Source organism: Arvicola amphibius, chromosome 8 (assembly GCF_903992535.2).
Source record: "Arvicola amphibius chromosome 8, mArvAmp1.2, whole genome shotgun sequence".
Taxonomy (NCBI): Eukaryota; Metazoa; Chordata; class Mammalia; order Rodentia; family Cricetidae; genus Arvicola; species Arvicola amphibius.
The window spans coordinates 73,669,496-73,680,133 of NC_052054.1; the positions used below are offsets into that span (position 1 = coordinate 73,669,496).

Genomic DNA, 10,638 nt, shown 5'->3' on the forward strand with positions numbered 1-10,638 from the left:
ATATGATGGGGAAGAGGGGAGGTTCCAAAAAAACCCGGCACCTTCTCCTCTATGTTGGCCTCGTTTCACTCCGGTCTGTGCTTGCTTTCTCTAGGCAAGCCAAAGACTGCGTATGACAATGAGCTGAAGCCCCAGTGGAAGGCCATTGGCAAAGAGGTGGGTGAGTTTCCCCCAAACACTATCACTGTCCCCATACTTTGTGACTGGTCCCACTGGGGTGTCTATCTTTAGGATGAGAGGCTGCCATAGCCAGAGACTCTCTCCTCTCCTCTATTTCTCTCTCTCCCTTCCCCCTCTGTCTGTCTGTCTGTCTGTCTGTCTGTCTGTCTGTCTATCTATCTATCATCTGTCTGTCTGTCTGTCTGTCTGTCTATCGTCTTTATGTCTTGCTAGGGGTTGAACTCAGGCTTCAGCATGCTAAACTAGCTTCTACCACTGCGCCACGCCCCCATCCCTCACTGGGGGATTTTAGAAAGTTCTTTACTGCTGAGCCACACCCCCAGCTTCTGACTTCTTCACAACTCATTTCCCCCAGATGCTGTCATCTGTCTCTCCGGAGCAGGACTATGAGGTAGGTTAGACCTGGTGCATCCAGTTATAGAAACCGTGGGGGAAATGTGACCAGAGGATTTTATGCTCATCAATGCTGAGAGGTGACTCACTGCATACAATCCCAGGGACGAGGAGATCCTGGCCCAAGGCCTCACAGGGCTCTGCGTCCGAGTCACCCCTTCCAGCAGGCCTTGGGGCTGGCCAGGGACATGATGGGTGGGAGGAAGTAGCAAGGGAGAGTGGTGGAAGACTGGGGAGAGAGATGGAGATGGGAGACGGAGAGAGAGAACACCTTACGGAGGAGCAGCGAGTTGGGGTTCCAGCTCTTCTTCCACTGCAGTTGTCTGTAGGACCCTGAACTGGGTGTGTCCCATCCTCTCCGCCCCCCTTTCTTTTCACATAGGGTCTCTCTATTATGTAACTATAGTTGCCCTGGAACTTGCTATGTAGACCAGGCTAGCCTTGAGCTCACAGAGATCTTCCTGCCTCTGCCTCTTGAGTATTGGGATTGAAGGTGTGCGCCACCACACCCAGCCCCTCTGGGTCTTTGAGGAGTATAGGTTGCTGTCTTCCAGTTCATCTGTGACTATGGGTCCCACCTGACTTCTTTGCTTACTTGCAGAAGAAGCTACCTTCCGTAGCTCCTGAAGGTCCCAGGAAGCCACTGCCCTCAATTCCAATTCCGAAGCAGCCATTGGTCCCCCCAGTATCAACAGGAAACCCAGAATCAAATTATGAGGTAATTTGATGCCATGTATTCTGATGTTACTTTGTCTCTGGGCTGGTAGAAACCTTTGTCCCCTGCTGAGGACTCTGTAGGATAAACGTCCAACAGAGCTTTTCTTTGAGAACCATCTCCATTCTAGGGACTGAGAAGATAGCTCAGCTAATAAAGTGCTTGTCATGTAAGAGCGAGGACCTGAGTTCAAATCCCGGCCCCCGCAGAAGAGCTGATCATGATGGGACATTCTCATAATCCCAGTGCTGGGGAGTCAGGGACAGGTGGGAACCCTGAGTCCTGGTGGCCAGCCAGCCTTGCCTAGTCACACGCTCTGGGCCAGGGAGGCTCTGTCTCAAAAAACAAAGCAAAACTAACCACTACCAACAATAAAACCAAAGCAAAACAAAATACCAAAGGTGGACAATTCCTGAGGAACAAACCTGACGTGGATTCTAGCTTCCACAGGCATACACCCACACATGCACACACATGCACATACACCTATGCGGGCACAAATGTGCACGCATGTGTGCGTCCACAACATACAGTCTTTTCAGCTCCATTTTACTTCCTTTGTTAGCATTCTCAGTTCACCCCCGTTTGCTCCACTGTTCTGTTTCCGTTGAATTCCTTTCTCCCTCTCTTCTTTTCGTTCTATGGTCTCTCTCTGTGAGTTCATGCTGGCCTTGAACTCACGATCCTTCTGCTTCAGCCTACCTAGTGCTAGATAGCCCGTGTGTGCCACCACACCTAGCCTCCATTTCTGTCTTCCCATTTCACGTTACCCAGATATTTGTTTTCCATGCCACTTTGTGTGTGTGTACATTCGTGCATGCGTGTTTCCGCCCAGTTGCTCCCTGCCACATCTCCTTCTGTGCATGCGTGTTTCTGCCTATCCTGTGCATGCGTGTTTCCGCCCAGTTGCTCCCTGCCTCATCTCCTCCCCTTCCATTCTTTTCTTTCTCTTCTCATTCACCCACTTTCCCATGTCTTTGACGTTGCTTCACTGATGCAGGTTTCACTCTTTATAGGTCGGGCCATCATGCTTCTGCTTCTCTCTAGACATCCCAGGCCTAGAACTTAGGGCACTTCTCTTGCCTTGCTCTTCCCAGCACTGGGACTACAGACGGCATCACCATGTTCAAGCAAGCTTCGGTGTGTCTAAGTTCAAGCTCCGTAGAGAGCATCAGACTGGCTCATGCTGTCGTCTGTCTTGTGTTCAGTTTGGTGAGCTCTCCAGTCAGCCCTTGACTTTTACAAATGGAACTCTATACTTTTCTTTTTTTTTCTTTCCCTTTTTCTTTTCTTTATTTTCTTTTTTTTCTGAGACAGGGTTTCTCTGTGTAGCCCGACTGTCCTAGAACTCACTATGTAAACCAGGCTGGCCTCAAACTCACAAAAATCTGCCTGCCTCTGCCTCCTGAGTGCTGGGATTTAAGGTGTGTATCACCACATCTGGCCACAAATGGAATTCTTAAGTCATTCTCCATCAGGGGCTAAGTAGGGGAGCCACGGACATTCCCTTTATCTTTAGAGAAAAAGCTCTTTCTGGGAACCTCCCCTTGGACGCTTCCTCCCATCCATCATGGTATTCTTGCTGTAGGGAAGGCGGTGAACATGACGGGCTGGGCTTCCCAGGCTCTCCAGCACATGGAGGAGAAAGTCCTTCCATCTGATCCAGTATCTGCTACATTCTGGAGGTCAAGGGAGTTGGGGGGAGATGTCAAGTTGAAGGGCATCAAGGGCCTCCTGGGGGTGCTTTCTCTATCAGTCACCTCACAGTGAAATCACCTTGACTGAGCAGCCAAGATAGCACACTTTCGTCACCTGCCAATGGGCCAGTGGGCCAGCATCATCCACCTTGGCCTCCTGCAAGGCTGGGATGGAGGTGCTGGGGACCAGTGAGGTTTCAAGTGGGGCTCCACTTAGGGAGGACCCGTTTTCAAACTAGCGCGGCCCTGGTTCCTTACTGATTGTCAAGTAACCCTCAGCCCTTTTCTATGTGTTCCTCTCTGTGGGCAGCTTACAGCTCTGGTTCGTGTTTCTTTCAAAGTCAAGTAGAAGTCATGATCTCACGGGACAGATTGCAATAGCCACGCAATGACCCACATCCTGGGTCTTTGTCCTGTTTGTTTTTATCAAGGTTCCTTCGTCAGGCCTGGGAATGGTATAAGGGCGCCAAGGCCCAGAGGTGGGGAACTGTGGGCTGCCTCAGAGTCTGTCTAGCACCGCGGGCAGGTCCACAGGCCATTCCTGGAGGCACTATCATGACCATAGTGTAACGAAACAGGAGTTTCTGAGGGCGGGGGAACAGCCCAGGATGTGTGGGCCTCAGACTGTAAGTCAAGTAGACCAGAGTGTACACTTCACAGAAGTCACTTTCTCCTTTGTCTAACAGAAGCTGACGAGCCCAAACCTCAGCCTTTACTGCAAGATTAACCCGTCAACCTAATGGACACCACGCTCCTTTTTCCGGAAGGTTTAGACAAACCATTCTGGGTCACATGCTCCACGCCCTTGAACATGCATGTTAGAATCCAGCCACTGCCTGCCATCTTTGCAGACCTCATGATTACCTGACTGGGTCAGGCTCTGGACACTGGGCTCCACCAAATTTTAGCCTTTGGCTCACACTTCATTTAAAGCAACAGAGCTGGGCTGGGGAGATGGCTCAGTGGTTAATAGCACTGTGGCTCTTCCAGACGACCTGAGTTCAGTTCTCAGAACTCATGTGGGGAGACTTAAAACCTACTGTAACTCCAGCTTCAAGGGATCCAATAGCCTCTTCTGGCCTCTGCGGGCACCTGGATACATATAGATAAAAATTAATAAAATAAAGTGTATCCGTTTTCTTGAGACAGTGTCTCACTATGTAGCCCTGGCTGGTCTGGAACTCCCTATGGAAACTAGGATAACCCTCAATTCACAGAACTCCTCATACCTCTGTTGGGACTAAAGGCACATGCCACCACACCCACCTCTAAAGAAGTCTTTAAAAACAAAAACAAAAATGGTCAAGCGCCTGGCTGATAGGCACGAGTCTGGGCTCAGTCCCCAGTAGCACACATTCAGCAAGCGATGAAAGCGGAGAGACATCTCACTGCCTAAGATGCATACTGCTCTTCCAGAGGACCCCAGTTCAGTTCCCAGTTCAGATCCAGCTCCAGAGGATCCAACTTCTGGCCTCAGAAAGGCCCCACATGCATGTGTGTACACACGTAAATAAAACAATTTAAAAAAAACCAACAGCAATGGGTATTTTTTTCTTTAGAGTATGTCTTAGTTAGACTTCTATTGCTGCTGCAACAACAAAATAGCGTGGGGAGGAAAGGGCTTGTTTCAGTTTACAACATGGAGTCCATCATCCAGGGAAGTCAGGACAGGAACTCAAGGCAGGAACCTGGGGGTAGGAGCTGCTGCAGAGGCCATGAGGAAGGCTGCTCACTAACTTGCTTCTTGTGGCTGGTTTCTTATGGCTTGTTCATCCTGTTTTCTTATAATACCCGGGTTTGGTGGTGTCACACGCCTTTAACCCCAGCACTCAGGAGGCAGAGGCAGGCAGATCTCTGAGCTCAAGGCCAGCCTGGTTTACAAAGTGAGTTCCTGGGTAGCCAGGGCTGCACAGAGAAACCCTGTCTTGAAAAACCAACCAATCAACCAACCAACCAAACAAACAAACAAACAAATCACCCAGGTCAACCAACCCCATCTCGATCATGAATCAAGAAAATGTAGCAGAGGCTTGCCCATAGGCCAATCTGATGGGGGCATTTTTCCTAATTGAGGTTTCCTCTTCCCAGATGACTCTAGCTTGTGTTTAGTTGACATCAAACTAGTCATCACATTTTAGTATTGGGGATCAAACCAGCACCTCATGCATTTTGATGAATACCCTACTAACCATGCTACTTTCTCATTATGCCAGAAACTCACACACAATCACATGCACCCCATCTTCTGTGCCACATCCTGTTCATTGGATGAAATTCCCAGGTCCCAGAAATGGTGTGTAGTTTTCATTCTCAAATCCCTTCCATGGTGACATGCTTCCTCTGCTCACTCTGTGCTCTCCAAATAGCTCCACTGACTGGGGGTCAACTGCTCAAATGTTCCAGTCTATGGGGGAGCATTTCTCATTCAAACCAGCATACTTAGGGTCACCCGGTTTCCATTATGTAGTCCAGGCTGGCCATACACTCAAGACCCTGCCTCAATTTCCCAAGTGCTGGGATTACAGGTGTGCATTACTACAGCCAACTAATTATTCCTGGGCATATATGGCATGATGACATGACTGTTAAGTCCGGGTAACCCCAGCCCCTGGCATCCATCCCAGCCCCCTGGCCTGGGAGTTGCCTTGGTCTGGACTCCAAATCCCAGCATGCCAAGTCCTGATCCCTGTCAGGACCACTCCCACAGGGTGTTGAAGTGCGCATCCAGAGGAGGAACACGTGGGTGGTTCAGGATTTGCACATGCTCCCCGCTTTCCTGTCTCCCCACCATGCACTCGGCCACCTGAGAGCGCTGTATTTAATAAAACAATGGGCATTTTAATTTGGTTTGATCTGACCTAATTGGATTTTTTTGCACTGACGGAGCAGCTTGTTTTAGGATTTTTTCCTAACAATGACAATAAATTTTTATTGTTGATTTTTGTGCTGGTGACAGAGAATCAAAATAGACACAAACCCTTTTCTTTATAAAGTTGACATTTAGCTGGGCAGTGGTGGTACATGCTTTAATTCCAGTACTCAGGAGGCAGAGGCACACAGATCTCTGTGAGTTCAAGGCCAGCCTGGTCTACAAAGTGAATTCCATAACAGGCTCCAAAGCTACAGAGAAAAGCACTGTCTCGAAAAACCAAAACAAACAAAGTTGACAGTCAAATGGTGAATACAGACAGACAAAAGACCAGATAAGTACCCAAAATGTACAGTGTGTTAATAAAAAGCTCTTAAGAAAAAAATAGGGGGGACAAAAGGACACATGGGACATGAGAGAGGAAAAGGAACAGGGAGGAGAGCAGTAGAAAGTGGTATTTGGGACAGCACGGGTTGAGATGAGAAGAACAAAGAATCCACTAGGGTACACTTCATTTGAAAATGCTGTAATGACGATCTCACTCTGTAGACCAGACTGGCCTGGAACTTAGAGATCTGCCTGCCTCTGCCTCCTGAGTGCTGGGATTGAAGGCATGCACCACCATGACCCATAATGAGACCTAGTACCTTGTAAGCTAATTTAATAAGTATTAATAAAAATTAAAGAGGTGAGGGCAAGAGCAACAGGGAACATTTATTTGTGCGTTTACAAGGGTGATCAGGGCATATTCCAAAAGAGATGGCATTCCTCTAAGGACAAAGCAAAGAAAGGAAGAACTGGCAGAGAAATAGCCTTCCAGGCAGCATCAGCTTGTGAAAGGGCCCTGCGGTGGGAGTCTGCTTAATGGTTAGAGATGAGGGTGGGGGGAATGGGCTAAAAGGTGAGGGTTAAAGAAAATGCAGGGATAGAGAACAAATCAATAAGGGCCTACAGGAATAGGAATAACTCAAACAGGGCTGGAGAGGTGGCTCAGTGGTCAAGAGCACTGGCTGCTCTGCCAGAGGACATGGGTTCAATTCCCAGCACCCTCACAGCAGCTCACAACTGTAACTCCAGTTCCAGGGAATCTGGCATCCTCACAGAGACATACATGCAGGCAAACACCAATGCACATAAAATAAATAAATCTTTAAGAGAAAAAGGAAGAACTCAAACAAACAACATAGACTAGGCAGGGTTTCCTAGAAGAAAACCAGTCTCAAAAAGCTAAAATAAACAAAGGATCTTTATTTTACTATTGTGTAAACTTATGACATTACTGCTCCATGGTATAGTTAAGGGGAAGATTGGGGGTGTGTGTGTTGAAACAGGGTTTCTCTGTAGCTTTAGAGCCTGTCCTGGAACTAGTCTTATAGACCAGACTGGCCTCGAACTCACAGAGATCCGCCTGCCTCTGCCTCCTGAGTGCTGGGATTAAAGGCATGCGCCACCACTGTCTGGCTGAAGATGTTTATCATAGATGTGAGAGAGAACAGCCTGAGTAACCTGGAAGAGCACAGAGCAGAAAGGGGAAGCAGTGAACTGAACATGGCCAGCGGATTGGACCTGGCTTGAGAGAAGCAGGAGCAGAGGAGAGAGAGAGAGAGAGAGAGAGAGAGAGAGAGAGAGAGAGAGAGAGAGAGAGAGAGAGAGAGAGAGAGAGAGAGAGAGAGAGCTGGGTGGGAGAAGAGTGAGAGATGAAGATAGGGTGCAGGCAAAAGAGGGAGCATAGCTGAGATAGCAGGGTTATAAGGAGAATGAGCAGCTGGGAGGAGTGAGGCCCATGGAGGTGAGAAGAGCCGGGATGCCAGCGTGAACTCTGAAATGTGTAAGAGGTACTTGGGTACTTGTGACACTGAGGGAGCCTGGAGGCCAGCATGTGCTTTGCTATGCTAGCAGGCACCACAGATGGCCATTGTCCCTCTGCCAGTTGTAGCAGACTCTCTGTTGGCTGCAAACCAGTTCCCAAATCATGACAAGAAGACTTATTGTTAGTCTTGAATGCTCGGCCTCATGTTATGCTTGGCCCACTGGCTTTTATAACTTAAATTAACCTGTTTTTCTTTATCTATGTTTTACCTTAGGGCCTTTTACTTTATTTTCATTCCGTATGACCTACTCTATGTCTGATTGACCGGTGGTTGCCTGGCTGGCCGGCCCCTGGTGCCTCCCCCCCCCCCAATTCTCCTCTCCTTTTCTTTCTCTCAAGCCTAGATTCCTCCTCCTACTTATTCTCTTTGCCCACAAGTCCTGCCTATCCCTCTACTGCCTAACTATTGGCCATTCACCTTTTTATTAAACCAATCAGGTACCTTGGGCAGGCACGGTGAATCAACAACACATGTTCACATATTTAAACAAATGCAGGATAAACAAATGTAACACTTTTGCCTAGTTAAACAAATAATTCCATAACAGCTAGTGAAAAGTAGAGGGAAACCTGCTTCACAAATTCCTAAAGAATGCTGGCATTTGTCTACCCACAGAATTTGGGGGAAATGGAGTTTCCTTAGACATGACTGAATGAAAAAAAAATGAGAAAAAAAATTGGCCCCATGCTGGGTATCAATTTGTTGTAGGAGACTTCTCATTGGTTCCTGGCTTCTCAGCCCCAAAATAACCACACAGAATCTGTATTAATTAAATCACTGCCTGGCCCATTAGCTCTAGCTTCTTATTGGCTAACTCTTACATCTTAATTTAACCCATTTTTTATTAATCTGTGTATCACCACGTTGCTGTGGTTTACCGGGTAAAGTTCTGGCGTCCGTCTTCGGCAGAGCTAGATGGCTTCTCCTTACTCTACCTTCTTTCTCCCAGCATTCAGTTTAGTGTTCCCCACCTAGCTCTGTTCTACCCTATCAGGCCAAGGCAGTTTCTTTATTAACCAATGGTATTCACAGCATACAGAGGGCAATTCCACATCACATGACCATTCCTAGGTAGGGTTGAGGAGAACATTTTTTTTCTTTTTTTCTTTTTTTTTTTTTTTTGTTTTTTTGAGACAGGGTTTCTCTGCAGCTTTTTTTTTTTTTAGAGCCTGTCCTGGAACTAGCTCTTGTAGACCAGGCTGGCCTTGAACTCACAGAGATCCGCCTGTCTCTGCCTCCCGAGTGCTGGGATTAAAGGCGTGCGCCACCACCGCCCGGCTGAGGAGAACTTTTTTTTAATTGTAATTATGAGCGAGAGAGCTATGGGGCAATGGTCTTGTACATTGTAAAGATTTGTCACTTATATTTTAATAAAATACTGATTGACCAGTAGCTAGGCAGGAAGTATAGGCAGGGTGACCAGGCAGGAAGTATGGGCAGAGTGACAAGAACAGGAGAATTCTGGGAAGAGGAAATGTCAGCCTGCAGTCGACACAGAGGAAGCCAGACACAGAACAAGCAAGATGAGAATGTGTCACTGATAAAAGGTACCAAGCCATGTGGCTAACATAGACAAGAATAATGAGCTAATTTAAGATGTAAACATTAGTTAATAAGAAGTCTGAGCTAATAGGCTAACCAGTTTATAACTAATGTAAGTCTCTGTGTGTTTCTTTGGGGCTGAACAGCTGTGGGATTGGGCAGGACAGAAACCTTTGTCAACAGGAGAGTACAGTCAGAGGCATCTAGAAGGGTCCAGATTGAACCAGACCATGAGAAGAGGGAAAAGGGAGGAAAGTGGGGGAACTGGGGGTGGGGTAAGTGGACCAAGAGAGATAGATCTAGGAGTGGAGCCAACCAGAAGCTAAGAGACCAAGAGTGCCAAAGAGGTTGAATGTCTAAAATGGCTGAGTTATATAAGGATCAGAAGCTGGAGGAAGGGAAGCAGAAGCCCAGCCTGGGGAGGGAGAGGTGCTAGGAGGAGCCACAGCTACTGAGTGAGGCTTGTCCTGGGTTTCTTTGAGACCGAACATTCCAGCCTTTTCATTGATGATAAGGGGTGATGTAATCTCTTCTGTAACTACTTCCTACTGAAACTGGGGCATCATTGTGGGCAGGAAGGCTAGAATGATGGCCAAAGAACAGGAAGGGAGAGAGAAGTACAGGCTGGTGGACATGTGTTTGCTCACTGCCCTGGTTCTGTTGGATCACCTGAGGACAGTGAAGTGCAGGATGCTTTGGAGCAGTCTGGGATTCAGAGGCTCAGTCTTGTTGGGAGATTCTGTCAGAAGCATCCAAAAGCTGGTGTGTTTGGATTAGTCTGCAATTGACTGGTGGTATGAGAAGTCCTTCTGTATATGTGTTACTTTTATTGGTTAATAAATAAAGAAGTTGCTTTCAGCCAATGGCCTAACAGAATATAGCCAGGCTGGAAAAGATTATATATATAATCTTTTATATATATATATATATATATATATATATATATAGATATAGATATAAAAGAGAGAGAGAGATATAGATATATAGATAGATAGATAGAGAGAGAGAGAGAGAGAGAGAGAGAGAGAGAAGGAGTCGGAGTCAGAGAGAAGCCATGAAACCACTGCCAGGGACAGAAGCCTCCACTGGAACCCACCTGTTACAAGGAGGCTGCTTGTTTGTCCTGGCCACCTGGCTAGCTTAGCTCTGAAATAACCACACAGAAACTGTATTTATTAAATCACTTCTTGGCCCATCTAGCTTCTTATTAGCTAACTCTTACATCTTGATTTAACCCATTTCTATTAATCTGTATATTGCTATGTGGCAGTGGCTTACTGGGAAAGATTTGGCATGTCTGTCTCTAGTGGCTCCATGGCACTCCTCTCTGACTCTGCTTTCTTCCTCCCAGAATTCCATTCTGTCTTCTCC

At 47.2% G+C, this 10,638-nt stretch overlaps 1 protein-coding gene across 1 annotated transcript in view; it reads left to right on the forward strand.

The window, feature by feature from the left end:
* Nucleotides 1-3,725, forward strand: part of Ceacam20 (CEA cell adhesion molecule 20) — a 30,161-nt gene extending 26,436 nt beyond the window's left edge. The window contains exons 13-15 of the mRNA XM_042055601.1: nt 95-156; nt 1,175-1,291; nt 3,672-3,725. Coding sequence (XP_041911535.1) covers nt 95-156; nt 1,175-1,291; nt 3,672-3,725 — 233 coding nt within the window. The remainder of the gene's footprint in view (nt 1-94; nt 157-1,174; nt 1,292-3,671) is intronic.
* The last annotated feature ends 6,913 nt before the right edge of the window (nt 3,726-10,638 follow it).